This window comes from Tympanuchus pallidicinctus, unplaced genomic scaffold (assembly GCF_026119805.1).
Source record: "Tympanuchus pallidicinctus isolate F22 unplaced genomic scaffold, pur_lepc_1.0 scaffold22, whole genome shotgun sequence".
NCBI classification, from domain to species: domain Eukaryota; kingdom Metazoa; phylum Chordata; class Aves; order Galliformes; family Phasianidae; genus Tympanuchus; species Tympanuchus pallidicinctus.
Genome location: NW_026294739.1, coordinates 7,271,141 through 7,286,990, shown reverse-complemented (window position 1 = coordinate 7,286,990; position 15,850 = coordinate 7,271,141). Strand labels below are relative to the sequence as shown.

At 49.1% G+C, this 15,850-nt stretch overlaps 1 protein-coding gene across 1 annotated transcript; it reads left to right on the top strand.

Annotated features, from left to right (window-relative positions):
• Window positions 1-11,495: 11,495 nt before the first annotated feature.
• Window positions 11,496-14,386, top strand: LOC128082393 (RING finger protein 223). Its single transcript, XM_052686475.1, has one exon. The coding sequence runs from the start codon at window positions 11,546-11,548 to the stop codon at window positions 12,356-12,358; it is 813 nt and encodes a 270-aa protein (XP_052542435.1). The 5' UTR covers window positions 11,496-11,545; the 3' UTR covers window positions 12,359-14,386.
• Window positions 14,387-15,850: the final 1,464 nt, after the last annotated feature.

Here is a 15,850-nt window from a genome sequence, read left to right as displayed (position 1 = left end):
ACCAAGCAGTAGGAGCCAGGCACAAATCCCACGACCGGGGGTGGATGGTGCTGCTGTACAAACACAGCCCTGCTGCCAGGTGCCAGCCTGCTAGCAATCCTGACAGCCAGACACATCTTGTTTTGACTCAAAAGCTGAAGGATCGGCTCTGAAGGAGCGAACACACACAGCTTTTTGCCTGTGTGCACAGCAGTAAGGTTCTTGAAGGGCAGCACCCCTTCCAAGTGGGGCAGGTTGCTGCCATGCACCCAGATGCCATGATGTGGCTCTCCCAAAGCACAGCACGGGTGCAGATGAGACAAGCATTGCACACAGAGCTGGGCTGGGCTGGCTGGGTTCAGTGCTCATGATGCTGCCACAGCTTCACCTCACTGCAGGTGCTGACAGACAGCCTTTGGCCCTGCAGCAGAGGAAGAATTCCCACCCAGGTATCAGTACCATGGCACACGGCCTTCAGACAGATATCAGCCAAATTTTCTTCCCCAGTTTCACGCCTCAGCTTTTCTTTATCCTCACTCATTTTCTCAATACACTGCAGAACCCAGTTCTTATCTTCATCTTCCTTCATCTCTTTCTTCACTCTTTATATTTTAAAAGCAACTATTAAAAATTGTGTATTTTTAGTACCAAAACTCCTGATTCCTCTTGCGAGATTCCTGCATTTTCATTTATTTAGTTGCCACATTACTGAACATACTGTTTTGGATATGAGACTTTCTACTGTGCGTCAGACCCAACCACCCACTAACCCCACAGGGAACAACCTGGGGCTTTCTCCCTGTCTTTGGAAGAGCTGCTGACTGCAAAGCAAGCTGAGGAGATGGCTAAGTGCTGCATAATGTGCGCTTAGGTACCAAGGCACCAGAGAACACATTTTTCACAGCATTTCAGTCATTCTCTTTTCATTTAATGCATATCAAAGTTCAATTTAAATTCATTTTAAATAAACTTTTTGAGGAAAAAAAAAAAATCTTTTGCAACATCAACCAATAAAAAGCACAGACCACAAAGCTCTACCCTGCTCAGCTCTGCAGCAGCAGAAGTGATGGTGTGTCTGGCACACAGAGCCCAGGGCAGGCACCACTCTCACTGCATGTCTCCCAGATCTTATCTCCGTTTGAGAGCTGGTAACACAAAACCAGCCTGATTCTGCACAACAGGAGTCCACACAGCTGCAGTGGGTCCCCAGCCTGCCTGCTCTGCGTGGCCTTTCTGACTATGAGAAAGTGCTTCATATGCAAGTATCCTCTCCATTAGCTAAACTGAGCAGCACAGCAAGATTAGAACACGTTTCTATGATACATCAGCTGCTTTCAATGCACTGAACACAGCCGCTTGTCTTGGCACAGATGGTCTTAAAATGCAAAGTTCCAGCACACGGCATTGTGTATGCTAAATATATCAGTCCTTCAAGAGCCAAGCTGCTCACCTCCTGTTAGCTGAGGCAGAGAGAAATGGAATTGTAGACCCTCGTTTTCATAACTCTCACATAATTGTCTTATTAAATCTTTGCTGTGTATATGGTCACACTGCCAGTTTTAGAGCATGTAAGTATGAAAAAAAAGTGAATTTTAGAACTTGGAAAGATGAAAGCAGCTCCAAAAACTGCAAGAAAGAAAATGTGCTGAAATTGCTGCTGCTGTCTTGGGTAGGAATAATTAACTTTTCTGTTTGCAGTGTAAGTAACCAGATAATGCTATGTAATTGCTTATGATTTGCATTGCTTGAGATGGTATTGCTAATTTCCAGCAATGATTAGCATGTCATTTGAATAATTATTCAGCACCATATCACTTGGACACTTCAATTGCATGCATTTCTACTGTGAAATTCTTGGAGGTGTTGTCAACATTCCTGGTTCTTTGTAGACCATCCCATTCCTTGTCCATTCCACCATTTGGGGAAAGTGATGGCAAAATGGAAGTTAATAATGCTGTGTACAAATAACTAATTTAACCCCTGGGAAGTTTTTAAAACTTGACTACCGACAGTTGGTCTGATTTTATTCACAATTCCTTCTTAGCCCTCTGGAAAAATGGTCTCAACAACAGCTTCAGCACTCACAACAAACACACTGGGGAGGTGAAGAAATGGTGATACATTGACAACTCGTGAGTAATTGTACTGAGCACGGTGTCACACCCTGCCCAGCACAACCTCCTTGTCTTTCAAGCAGACTGTGTTTCAGAAAACGTTGGTTCTGTTCACTGTCCCCATGCACAGAGCACAAGCAAAGCTCTTGCAGCAGCACATATCAAACTGAGCAAAAACTGTATGGAATGTGCTGCTGATATTAATCATAATTTTCCAGGACGATAACAAATCGATATTCACTGGCACTGGCCAGCTCTGGGTTGTGTTGCCCTGGCACTGAGTACTGCCAGAGCTCCCACGCACTGCCTGCTGCTGCACTGCCTGAGCTCCTTGCCCATCTTGTTCAGAGCAGAGGGTGAGTTTAAACGCCAGCTACCAGCTTCATAGTTTCTCCTCAGTGGCATCTTATGGGTTGGGAACTTCAGCCATTGCTCCAGCACTGTTTTCTAAATGCTTATCAGTGATGTGAGTCACTGCTGCCAAGCATTAGGAAAGGAACACTGCCGGCTGAGAGCCGCTCTGCCTTTACCCCGAGCTCTGCGCACGCACTGTGGAGCTGGGCAGTGCCTGGCACATCCACGTGGCTCTCAGTGCAGGGGCAGTCCCTGAGAGAACTCACCAACACAAAGCATTCCAGAAGGCAGTGGTTACCTTTGTTTTTTGTTTTCTTCCAGTAATACATAAATCTCAACAAAACATCTGTCAGGGAGTTAGGTTCAGAGAAGGACAGATGGGAGATGGTAAATGAGCAATGAAATTGTCCTAGCCTGATGGTCAGGGTGGTTTACTAGGGTGTCTCACACCTGCATGCATTCTGCTATGGTACAGAATTTCAGTTTTTGGCAAAAGTCTTGTTTTGTTTCTCTGTCCCATCAGGACATTCTGCAAGCTGACTGGGCTGCTGATTTATTTTAGTTGAGTTCATTTTTTCCCTTTTTTCACATTTCTTCCCTGATTTTTGCAGTCATGAAGTAAGTACATCTTCAGAATTTAATTATGATGCTATACAGTGTACAGTGCCTGATCTCCCCTGAGAATCTTCTACTGATGGCACTTTAGTTCTTAGGTTTTATTTTGCTCGTATGCATGAACTCAGGGTTACTGCCACTTCTTAAGCCACCAGAAATGTAGGCTCAGTCAATTCATTCAGCTACAGAGAGCTGTGAGATTCTCTACTTTTCATTCTACTGCCACCCACATTACAGATGTCATCCTAAAACCATAAATAGCTCTTGGGGTCTTTGCTTTAATTCTACTATTTACATGACAAACCTTAATGTCATTGATCCTATTTTAAAGGCAGCAAAAAATCCCACACCCATCTGTCAACGTTTTAACGTTGATTGACTGACAGCACACCAAGAAGGATACTTATGTACATCTTTTATGGTACAGCAGAGGCAAACAATCATTAGTCAGACTGACAGCACTCGCCGTGGTTCCAGGTGTGCCATGAAGGTGATCCATGCCACTCCAGAGCCGGATTTCTATTGCTTGTATAAGGACTGGCCTGGCCCAAGCACCGCAAAGCTCCATCGTTGTGCTTGAGAATGGAGCTGCTGCTGAGCCTGCCTCTCAGATCCCACCACACGAGTGATTTGCTCCTGTGCCTCACTCTTAGAGCAAACATTTTGCAGTTGCAATGCATGGAGATATCACCACATGGCAAGCACTTTCAGGGTTCTGGGCTTTTGCAGGGGACAGTTGAAGTAAAGCTGCATTAAGCCTCCAGTGCTATTGAATCCCCACATGTGACAGGCCGAGAACACTCCTTGTAAAGCACTGCTTTGCATTCCTGGCCCACAGAATAATCCGAGAACAAGGCTCCAGACATCCACTGATGATTGTTTTACAGAAGACAGCTGTGCCCACTGATACCTCTATTTATTTGTGCTCATTTGGGGAACACGTATTCCTTTGAATGTCAATGGAAGCACTATTTAACGATGGGTTGGTGGCTTTCCTGGCAATGGCTGAACAGTAAGCCATGTTCTGCCTCCCCACCTTCACAGCTACAAGGTCTCTAGCAGAGCAAGAGCTGAGCGAGATGCACTCCCCAGGTGCTTTCCTACATTAGCATCTGCAAATCTGACCCACAACACAAACTCCAAATCCATGCTTCTAAAAGAGTTAATATAGAGACTTTGGATGAGCTTGTGAAATCTTATCTGAAGCATCAGACAGTTGAAGATACGAATCAAGACTAGAGAAATAAATAAAACAAAAATATTGATCTAAATACATTGTCATAATATTTCTGAGATTATGGGATGAGGTTTTTGAAGGCAAAAGAGCTTCCAGAGAACCGAAATGGCCCTAAGAAACCTTCTCCCAAATATGGCATTTTTCTCTCACCGTGAACAAGTCAGCATAGATCACATCTCCCGAGATGAGATCTGTGGTGGTTCCTGGCACAAAGAATGAATTGCCTCTTCTGCTGTTGATAAAATCATCCAAGGTCTCTTTTAAAGTGACTGCCAAACCAAGCTTGTTTTTCAGTGATTTTGTAATCTGCGTATGACAGAGTTGATCTAGGATGGGACCCCAGCCTGGCTCCTGGGTGTGTTCCCTTGGGTCTGAAAGTGGAAAAATTATGCACAGAGGGTCTGATTCTGCACTCAGAAAGGAAGGTGCAAGCAGGGTAACTGCAAGGAAATCGGTGGAACTTCTCCAAACTGGCAGGCACTAATGAGAGCACAAACAGTCCACATTTTTGTGGGAAAAACAACTGTGTACAAAATATTGCAATTGAATTCATCTGCAATTATTCTTACTCATAAAACTCAGGAACCGCATACTTACCAATTGCAGCCATTTAGATTTCAAACTGGGATAAAGGAATCTCCTGACTCAGCTGTAACTGCATCGTAGCCACTCTGGAGGGCTTTCTCTCCAAATGTAACATCCTGAGTTCTCACTCCTGCCTAAAGGACATCCTGGTCGTTGGCTGATTTTCTTCCAAAATATTTGATATCTAATCAACCCATTAGAAACAAGCTTCTCATCTTCCTTTCCAATATTATGGAAAGGAGTGGGCCAGCCTAACAGAACACGCAGCGAAAGTACGCCAAGGAACAAATCAGATATCCCTCTCCTCCTAGAGTTACAGTCACCCTTGGCGGGACGAGCTGAAAGCAGCATCCCTTTTGGCAGCCTTCAGCCCCTCACAGCACTGGAGACTTGCCTGCCATGCCTGAGCCGCTGGGCTGGTGGAGCTGAGGCGCTCAGCCTGCTGCTGTGTTCCCCTGACACAGGGCGTGCTGTCCCAGCCCGCTGCCTTCCCATGAGGTGTCCCAGCCTCTCCTCCTCCTGCACACCTCTCCCAGGTGCTGTCCTAGAGAAGAGGCAGTGCACACGGTGTCCGTGCCGATGATGCCTACTGGACAAAATGCCATGTTCTGTTTTGATCCGTGGCTGTTCTAATGCACCTACCTTGGTACCTAACACTTGGTATTCTCCCCCCTTCCAAGCTAACATGGAACAAAACGTGAGTGTATCCTGTGAATTTTCTTCTCCCCTGTGTTGGTGCTTCTTGGGCATAAAGCTGGACTACATCAACAGGATAAAATAATACTGTATGAAAATAACCTCGAGTCTATGGAAATCGATGGAAATGGCCCCTCAGGCTTCAGCTAGCAGTAGATCGGATTTTAGGTTTCACATTGAGTGATCTTTAACTCCAGTATTTCTTGTAAGATGTTAATTATAGAATCATAGAATGGCCTGGGTTGAAAAGGACCACAATGATCATCAAGTTTCAACCCCCCTGCCATGTGCAGAGTCGCCAACCAGCAGACCAGGCTGCCCAGAGCCACATCCAGCCTGGCCTTGAATGCCTCCAGGGATGGGGCATCCACAGCCTCTTTGGGCAGCCTGTTCCAGTGCATCACCACCCTCTGTGTGAAAAACTTCCTCCTAACATCTAACCTAAGCCTCCCCTGTCTTTAAACCAGTTTTTTTTTTTAAGCTCAGTTTAAAACCGTTCTCCCTCGTCCTGTCACTATCCACCCATGTAAGCAGTCATTCCCTCTGCAGTGTATACGCTCCCTTCAAGTACTGGAAGGCCACAGTGAGGAATGAGGTCTCCCTGGAGCCTTCTCTTCTCCAAGCAAGTTAATCTTTGTCTAAAAAAATAACAAATTCCCATGTGCTCACTTCAGCTGAAAGGAAAAGACAAGTGTATTACCTGGATAGATGCAATAGTATGAATGCAAAAAATTCCCAAATCCTTCATCAGTTTCTCATTCAGAACAAAATTGATTTAAGTACATATACACAATATTGCGGTCTGAGCAATGGCAGGTTTTTCCAAGATGTCTTAAAAAATATGTCCCCATCATTATCAAGGATAAAAACGTGTCTGAAAGATTATGAGAAAACGTTTACCAACCTCACCAGGTCAGGCTTTTATTTTGGAGATAGCAGTACCTATTTGCAGTCAGTGCTGCCAATGATGAGCTGTAATCAAAGCTGTAACTGTAAGGTGTCTGGGTACTCCAAATAAAGCTCCCGAGGTACTATAGAATCTTTTTAAGTGATTCCATATAGAAACAGCTTTTCTTACTCAGTACAACGCAAGGACGAGTTAAGTTGCAAAATTGAACTGCCCAACAGCAAACAGCCATGTGGTGCTCTCTAAATACACACATTGTTACTAGCAACGATTCATCCTGGCAATGTTTTCCCACAGAGGTGCTTTATGTGGCCAGCACACACTAATCTCAGCCCCCCGGTGCTACACAAGGCACAGCCATCCCCATCACACACGCCTGCCCCTGCCCGGCTGCTGTGCCACGCACTGCACACACAGCCCAGCAGCTCGGCCATTCCTGCGCCAGCACTGACCTCAGTGCTCCAGCATCAACTCCCGCCGTCACTGTCACTGCGATGGGCAGAAAGCACGGCGCTGTTTGAACCAAAGGACTTATCCCAGTTCAACCGTACAGTTACAATTTAGGCCTGCCATTGGCTTAAAGAACTCTCAAGCCGGGCCTGCTCTGGGTACCAAGTCCAGGGATGCTCCTTGAAGCTGTTCAACATGGGCTCTTGGAGAAGAGTATTGCACTAATGGAGATATCCTCTTATCTGTAAATGGCTGCTTGTCTTAACCAACGCTTATAGTACAGCTGCCTGTTTGTGACATGCTGAAGGGGTTGGACTCTATGATCTCTGGAGGTCCCTTCCAACCCCTACAATTCTGTGATTCTGTGAAAACACGGGGTTATGGAAAACAAATGGAAAGGAATCACCAGAAATGGTGTCTGACGTGGTCAGTCCCAGCTGCAAGCCCACACCCTCACCCATTTGCTGTGAACAACCCAGTGTCTTTGCAGTGCTCGCAGAGGAGGCTCAACGTCAGCTCCCTTCTCACCGTTCAGGAGGAAGCAGCTTCACTTTAAGAAAATCTGGGATCTTTCACGCATTGCTCATCGCTTAAGGCAACTGACACAGGACTGTATTTAGCAGCTACAACACAACAGAGAGTTTTTGGGGAGTAGAGGAGCGTCAAATATAGTACCATCATTTCTATTTACCTCTGCACGTTTTGTATCACATGCATTAAGGGAGGGAACAACACATTTTGTACACGGCTACAACTGACATGGCATTGCTCATAACTGTAATCCTTCTTATCCTTTTTCAGATCCCTAAAATAGCATATAAATATTATTGAAAATTAACATTCCCTTCTGTACTGCATGTAATGGCTTTTACAGAAGTTCCAAAGCAGAAAAGACAAAAAAAGAAAACACTTTTATTATAAATTATTCATAAATACATTATATGAAATAAAATGTTAACGTGAAGAAAGCAGAGGATGCTGCTGCAGCATCCTGCAGCCCAATGATAGGGCACAAAGGTAATGCACAACTGCCAATGCCCTGCAACAGTGACAGGAAATGGGACTGGAGGGGAAAATTTGTGTAAATGAATGAAAAGCAAGAGTTTTCTTCTAAACAGCTACAGTGTGAGCTCCAAGCTTAGTGACTCAGTGCACACTAGAAAGTTCTACAGTAAGCAGACTTTTATAAAATGAAAGCTTGTGATATTCAGATATTGACAAAAAGCTTCTGGTGTCAACCACAGGAGCATGTTAAACCACGAGGACTTAACTAAAGAGCTGTCCGACTTCAACATCCTATCCATCAGTCCTACATAGCTACTGAATTGTTGAAACATAGAGAACGTATGAAAGGGATTCTTAACATTGTTACCACGAGCAGGCTGGCAGCCCAGCCATCCCTATCTGACATGTCTATCAGAAATAATGTTCTTCCCACCTACAAAGTAAGATGTTCAACATCATTAGACATACCAACTGTGCAGCAGAACAGAAATTATGAATACAACACACTGGTGCTGCAGGGATGCTCCAGCACAGTGCTTGTGACAAATGTGTGGTGCTGGGACTTGGCTCACCACCAGCTCCTGCCTCACTGTGCAGCTCCTCCTGGATCCAGTCAAGCATCAGTTCAGAACTGAAGGGCTGCATGGGGTACATCGGCCCAGTATTTAACATGCTAAAATCAATCCTTAGCAGCTATAGGGTGGTTATTTTAAGTGGAAAAATGTGTGTTTTGCAAGGGTTGTCTGTCACCTCTGCTCAGTTGTATCCAAAGGCTCAGGAACTGGCTCCCTTGGAAACACCACAGCAGCATTTCAGGATTTTTTACCATTAAAGAATGGTCCTCCAGGCCAACAGTCCAAAAACAAATGCTGACTGTAACTAAAGCAACTGAAGGACAGAACACATCTGGACCTCGGGGCATGCAGTGACTCTTTCAAAATCTAGACACATCTAGCTCAGCCCTCACAGGCTGTCCCTGGGCAGCTCCCCACTTCATTCAGCTCCCTCAGGTTCTCCTAATTCCAGTTTTCGAGGCCTTCACACCCTACAGAGAGACACTTTTCCACTCTTGCTGCACACAGCCGCTGCTCCTGGGAGAACATGGGCTGCCCATACCGTGCGGGCCCCACACACGTGGCATGGCTGGGAGCAGAGGGTAAGGCTGGGGGTGGCTGTGCCCTGCGGGGAGCTCTGTACATAAAGCACTGCTGCTGCGGTCCCGGCTTCATTTCCTCTCCCAGCCACAGCGCTCTGTTCACAGGAGTAACCTCCACCCAACAGCCTTCTGCAACTCAACATTTGCTTTTCTAAAGTAAAATGTAAAATTCATCCTACATTTACCTCTAGCAGCTTTATTTTTCAGTTCTGTCCCACTCTGCCCTTTCCCCAGTGTGTTTACGCCCGAGCTGCAGGAAGCTCTCCCAGAACTGCCTTCCATGCTAGGTGGAGTTCCAGCTGACCTCCAGGCAGAAACTGCTCAGATAAGAAAATTCAGAACACAAAAGGCAGAGGTCTGAACCAGAACAACGGCTGATATATCTGGACTCTATTAAAGCATTTGATACAGTGCCTTGAATAATTTTACTTGAATTTGAATTTGCTTAGATCTTGGCACTTTTGTGTGTTTTGAACATTAACTGAAAGTTGGAAGATTACAAACATGGAAAAAGTATTAAGTGGAAGAATGGAGCCTGGGATAATCTGACATACAACTGTTACAAATCTCCTGAAATGTAGCAACAAACTCATTAAATGGGAAGGCAGAAACAACTGGGAGACAGTACCAAACAACAAACAAACCCAGCATAACAAAAACAAATATAAACACATATCTAAAAGTATTTAAGAGTTCACAAGTGAATGAGACAAGAATGAATGTACAAGAGCTGGATGGAGAAGTTCCCAACCCAGGTGTGGCGATGCTCTGCGGCTGCAGGCAGTGCTAGTTGCCCTTAGGGAGGGCTGATTGCTGACCCTATGTGCAGAAGTGGCTGTCCACCACAGTGACAGCAATACTCATTTTCTTTCTTCTTTTCACAGACTGAAGCTCCACAACTTTATCCTATTATTTCAGTTTATGATAAGCTGAGAATCCCCACACCAGCTCTGTCCTGTGAGATGTACTGCTCAGGGCCTTGTGGGCCACACTCGGATCTGCTTCCACACATCAGCCACACATGCTCAGCCCTCACAGGCTGTCCCTGGGCAGTTCCCCACTTCATCCAGCTCCCTCAGGTTCAGGACAAGGCCAAGGTCCAGCACAGGCGAAGGGCAACAAGTCTGGTGAGCACTGTGAGGCCCATAGAGGGCAGAGCCTGCAATACAGCCCCACAGTTACCCCTACCTGCATGTGCATGTCAGATCTGCTGAGAAAAAACACTGGTTTTAGAGGGCCTGTGCTAAACTTGAATATAATGGAGTTACTCCAGATGCATAAGGCATAGAAGAGCAGAATTCACCACAGTGAACCTGTTGAATTGCTCAGTGTTACAGTGCTGGAAGAAACGGATGCACTGTTGCATGGATTGAGTCTGCACTGAGCGAAGGCTCTCAGCGCTACAACACAACACTGGAAGAAGGATGTGGTGGTGTTAGCTGACAGGAGGCTGACCACAAGCCAGCAGCGTGCCCAGGTGACCAAGAAGGCCAATGGCACCCTGGCTGATACCAGAAATGCGGCAGCCAGCAGGAACAGGAGGTGATCGTCCCTCTGTACTGGCACTGGTGAGGCTGCACCTTGAGTGCTGTGCTCAGTGTTGGGCCCCTCACTGCAAGAAAGGCAGTATGTCCAGAGAAGGGCAACAGAACTGGTGAAGGGTCTAGGGCATGAGTCTTACAGGGAGCAGAATACTGAAAAGAGCCTCTGCTCCTCTCAGGTAACAGCGACAGGACAAGAGGTGATGGCTTTATGTCACTCCACAGGTGCAGGCTGGCTATTCAGAAGAATTTCTTCTCAGAAAGAGCGGTGAGGCACCGGCAGCGGTGAGCTGCCCAGGGAGGCGCCTGGAGACGTTCAAGAACCGCAGAGATGTGGCACTGAGGGACACGGGGGTGGGCCGACGGTTAGACTAGACAATTTCCGTGGTCTTTTCCAACCTTAACGGCTGTACGCCGTACACAAGCACAGCGGCGGCTCCTCCCGGCCCGGCTGCAGCACAGGCACCTGCTTTTTGCGCTGAGTAGAAAGGAAGATACGGCCTGGGCACGTGAGGTTCCTCCCAGAAAGAAGCGGCGCCCGCAGCGCAACCCGCGCCGCAGCGCTCCCCGGCAGCCGCTCCCCATCCGCCCGCCCGCCCGCCCGCGCCGGAAAACGCGCGACCCGAGCCGAGGCGGCGCCCCGACCCCTCCGGCCGTGCCCGCCGCAGGGCCGCGCAGCCCCAGAGGCGGGCGGCGCCGAGCCCGCCCCCCGCCCGCGGAGCCAGGCGGCGCCGCCAGCCAGCCCGCCCGCCCGCCCGGCCCTCCGCCGCCGCGCCGCTCTCCGCCGCGCCGCTCCGCAGCCCGCGGGCGCGGCCAGGAGGCGGCGGCGGCGGGGCCGCGGCTGCTGCCCGCCCGCCAGGCGCGGCCAGGAGCCCGGCACCCTCCGCCCGTCCGCGGCGCGATGTTATGGCCGAGCCGGCGCAGAAGGGCGGCGGAGGGCGCGTCGGGCGGCAGGAGGACGGGGCGGCGGCCGCCCCCAGCTACGAAGACTACGAGTGCAAGATCTGCTACAACTACTTCGACCTGGAGCGGCGGGCGCCCAAGCTGCTGGAGTGCCTGCACACCTTCTGCCAGGAGTGCCTGAGCCAGCTGCACCTGCGCGCCGCGCAGCAGCCCCCCGCCGCCTCCGAGCCGGGCGCGGGGCCGGGGCGGGCGGCCGTCGGCTCCCTCGCCTGCCCGCTGTGCCGCCACCGCACGGCGCTGCCCGACCACCGCGTCCACGGCCTGCCGGTCAACACCAAGCTGGCCGCCTCCTGCCCGCCGCAGCTGCGCGCCCGCGACCCGCTGCCCCAGGACCGCCTCCCGCCGCTGCCGCCTCGCCGCCCGCCCCGCGCCCGGGAGGCGGCGGCCGCCCTCGCGCCGACCCCCGCGCCCCCCGCCCGCGCCGGGCCGCGCTCCTCGGGCGGCGGCTACGAGAGCTGCCAGAGCTGCAAGCGGGCGGCGCTGAGCGCGGGCTGCGTGTGCGTCGTCGTCTCCTTCCTCTCCATGGTGGTGCTGCTCTTCACCGGCCTCATCTTCGTCAACCAGTACGGCGGGGACGCGGGGTCCGGCGCCTCGCCGTCGCCCGTGGGGCCCATCTGCCTCTCGGTGGCCAGCGTGCTCGCCCTCTTCTCCGTCGTCGTCACGTGGCTCATCTGCTGGCTCAAGTACCGGCCCGAGGCCGCCGCCGCCAACGCCCCCGCGCGGGGCCGTGCCGCGGCCCGCAGGACCGACACGTAGCGCCGGGAGGGGCGGGGGATGCTCGGGGCCGCCGGGACCGCCGTGCTGGGGCCGCCAGCCCCGGGGGAGGGCGATGCGGGGCGGGCCGCGGAGGAACGGGTGTCCCCCGCCGCCGTCGCTGCCGGCGGGCCCGCGGGGCTCCGCGGCGTTTGTAGCGCCGGGGAAGGGCCGGCCGCGTTGCCGGCTGCTCCGGGGACGGGAGGCGGACGGGGCCGGCCATGCCAGGGGCGCGGCGCCGGCACGCTGCCCCGCGGTGTAGCGCTGTGCGACTGCCGCCCGCTCGGTAAGGCGGGACGGAACGAGTATGAAAGAAAACCGGCTTACTGTTGCCCCCACCTGGAAGATAATTGGAGATCTGCGCTGGCGTTAGGAGCAGAGCGGCATCGCGAGGCTAAATGCGTTTTCTATTGTTATGAAGTTGACAAGTGCACATAGAAGCTGTAACAGAAGCGTATTATCTTAAAGAGACTGAGCCAAAGTATCCCTCCTTGTACCGAGTACGGCTTTGTTACATTCCTATTAGAAGGCCGTCGAGTCCTCTATTGGTTGCTTAAAATAAGCTTTATTATTTAATTCTTTTAAATTCTCATTTAATGTGGGAGACTGAACCGCTGCATTGCACTCTTAATTTATGGATGATGATTTGATTAATGGAGCTCTGAAAGACTCCTGTGATAGAGAACAGTACTCTGCTGGCCATTGATCTCAGTTTTTATACAGCGGGAGAAACCCGCATTAAGATACAGACTTTCAGCATTGCTGTAGAGGTGGAACGCGGCAGCTCACCGTGCGATCTGATCACTTACCTGTGGTCGAGGCACTGCGGTGAGGCAGGGGCTTTCCCCTCGTGATGACTTTCTCTTCTGCGTTAGGAGTTTCCATGGAGGCCAGTAGGAGACATTCAGAGATGTGTCAGAGATGTGACGAGACTCCCGTAACGTGGTGTGAAACGTAGTGCCGTATGGCTGGTCTTGTAGTATATCAAGGAGAGCACTCATATAGATACTATTCTGTGTTGCGGGATGATTCATTTGGTGCCTGAATTTTTTTAACTTAATTAGTTGTTATAACCTACGACATCGGGAATAAGATAGTGCTTCTTATTCCGTGTTTCTACACAGTACTGTATTGGAATGAGGTAGTTATTTTCGTGCTAAATTCAAGAATTTTAACAGTGATCTTTGATTATGTGTGTTGCAAGCTGTGTGCATGACTTCTGACACGTATCCTCATAGACCTTTATCGGCCACTTCTATTTATCACAAGCGCAAAGGAATTTACTCTGTAGAAATGTAAAGGCAGCAAGTGGAGCTGTGTGCTGTGTTTTATGACTGCACAAGTGACGTGTGCTGTGCATTGTCTTCGTCATCACAAAGCTGTGAAAAAACACCCCCTCAAAAAGAAAAAGAAAAAAAAAAAGGTATTTATACGACAGACGTAGTTTGTGGAAATAGCCTATGACTTTTGTGTCACTTAAGTTGATTTACCAGATCCACACCAGCCTTTTAAAGTCGTATTTAATAATAGAGAGGCCCTGAGGAGGTAAATCCCTGCGCTGAGTTCTGGCTCTGCTGTGGGCTGTGTGTTTAGAACAGTGATGAGACACGGAGCAGTTTGTTGGCTGTACAGAGCTGAGCCTCCAGCAGCAGGCCTGACTCCCAGTCCCTGACTGCAGCAGTAGTTATGGATGTTCTGCACCAAAGAAAACCACGAGACTTTTATTTAAGCATCTAAATGACAATTTAGATGGTCGACTTCAGGTACAAATGTTTGAAAATGTTGGCCTTAACCTCTCTGTTTTCAGTTACTGCATCTGTAAAGTTTGATAACAGGGTGACCTACCTCACAGGCAAGATGTGAGGCTTTATTTATTGACATTTTTAAGCAATTGGAGATCCTTGAAGAGGAGGTGCTATAGAGGTGAAAGTATTATTATAAATGATACTGTAGTAGGAATAAATATATGTAAATTAATGGACATAAACAGCCGCAATGTTTTCTAAGAAAAATAAACATATAAAATACGTACGCGTGTGCATCATGTGCACCAATTTCTGCTTTACCTGCTCGTGCTTCTGCTAATGCAGCACGTTTCGGTGTTCTCACTTGGCCAGGTGAGCTCTGCTGAATGCAGCTCAGGTCGGCCCACCCGCAGCCGCTGCCCTCACTCCGCCTCACGTAGGCACAGCAGAGCTCGCAGCACTCGTGGGGCTGGGCTGGAGCTCAGTGCCCGGCTCCTGCTCCGCTCTGCTCAGTGGCGGCTACTGCAACCCCACTGCTGTGCTGCCAGCACTGCCCTGCCAGCCAGCTGCCACCTGGGAGCCTACAAGCAGAGGAGCCACAGTCACGCGGGTGGCTGTGCCCTAAGGCACTGCTTGCAGTACGTTTATACTCCAGCTTTTACTTCCGCATCGTAGTTTTATTTCTGCCTTTTCACTGTATTTGCCATTGTGTCTGAACCAGTGGTTTCAACTGGGATCCACAGACTACTTCTAAAGGATTTACAGAAGGTAAGCGAGAACAGCAAATCAATCACCCGAAGCTCAGATTTGTTACGTGAGAATCAAATCTAAAATGTTTATGGGTTTGCATGTTACAGAAGTGGAATATGACAGCCTAAACAGGATTTTCAGGGTTATTTACAATGGGACGCTCATATTGCATATCAGGTTCCTGCCCTTATATTGTAAATATTTCAGAGCCTAATTAAAGTGGACAGTCCCACCATATGCCAAATGCTTCCCTGTGCTTACACAGATTTTTGGAGCATTAGTATGGACCCACATCACAGTACCAGTCAGAATAAAATCAATCACTGTACACATCTCTGGCTGCTGTACAGTCCCAGCCTTACATTTGTGTTCTGGGTTCCTTTGGTTGCTTGTCTGAAGCCAAACTTTGCTCAAGTTTCAGGAGGAAAAAGAAAGTAAACACAAAGAAGAGAATCCTTGTCACTGATGTTGTTTAATCATTGTAATTATTTTAGTGAGGGTGCTGGTCTTTGCAAGTTGTTTAAAAACACGTGGAAGTATACAGCTAATGGGGTGCACAGCAGAACACCATCCTGCAGAAAACAGTGCTCAGGGCACTGGGGGAGAGCAGAGAAGGCAGAATGCACCGCAGCACTGAGGGAAGCCGTGGGAAATACAAGCTGGCTTCTTCAGCTTCCTTTGCACGGGTTTTTTGTTTTTTTTTGGTTTTTTGGTTGTTTTTTTTTTTTTTTTTTTTTTTGCTGTGCAGTTCTCCTCTGTGTTACACAGTCTGGTGGGAGCAGCTACAGCCAAGGCATGGGAACACCAGAAAAGCAAACCTGAAGCTTTCATGGGAATTGTTGGATCTCTGCTTGAGTTCTGGGAGAGGTGCAGATCTTCCTGGTGTGCCAAAGAACCTATATGTGTAGCACTAATCCCATGTCTGTCTACCTGACTAGAAGCATGCTGGGCTCCAAGCTGGAGGATCAGTGAAGCCATTTGGGAATGGCTTGCAATAGGC

Excerpts from the sequence above, each read along its gene's own strand:
- LOC128082393 (XM_052686475.1), top strand. The coding sequence starts at position 11,546 with ATGGCCGAGCCGGCGCAGAAGGGCGGCGGAGGGCGCGTCGGGCGGCAG.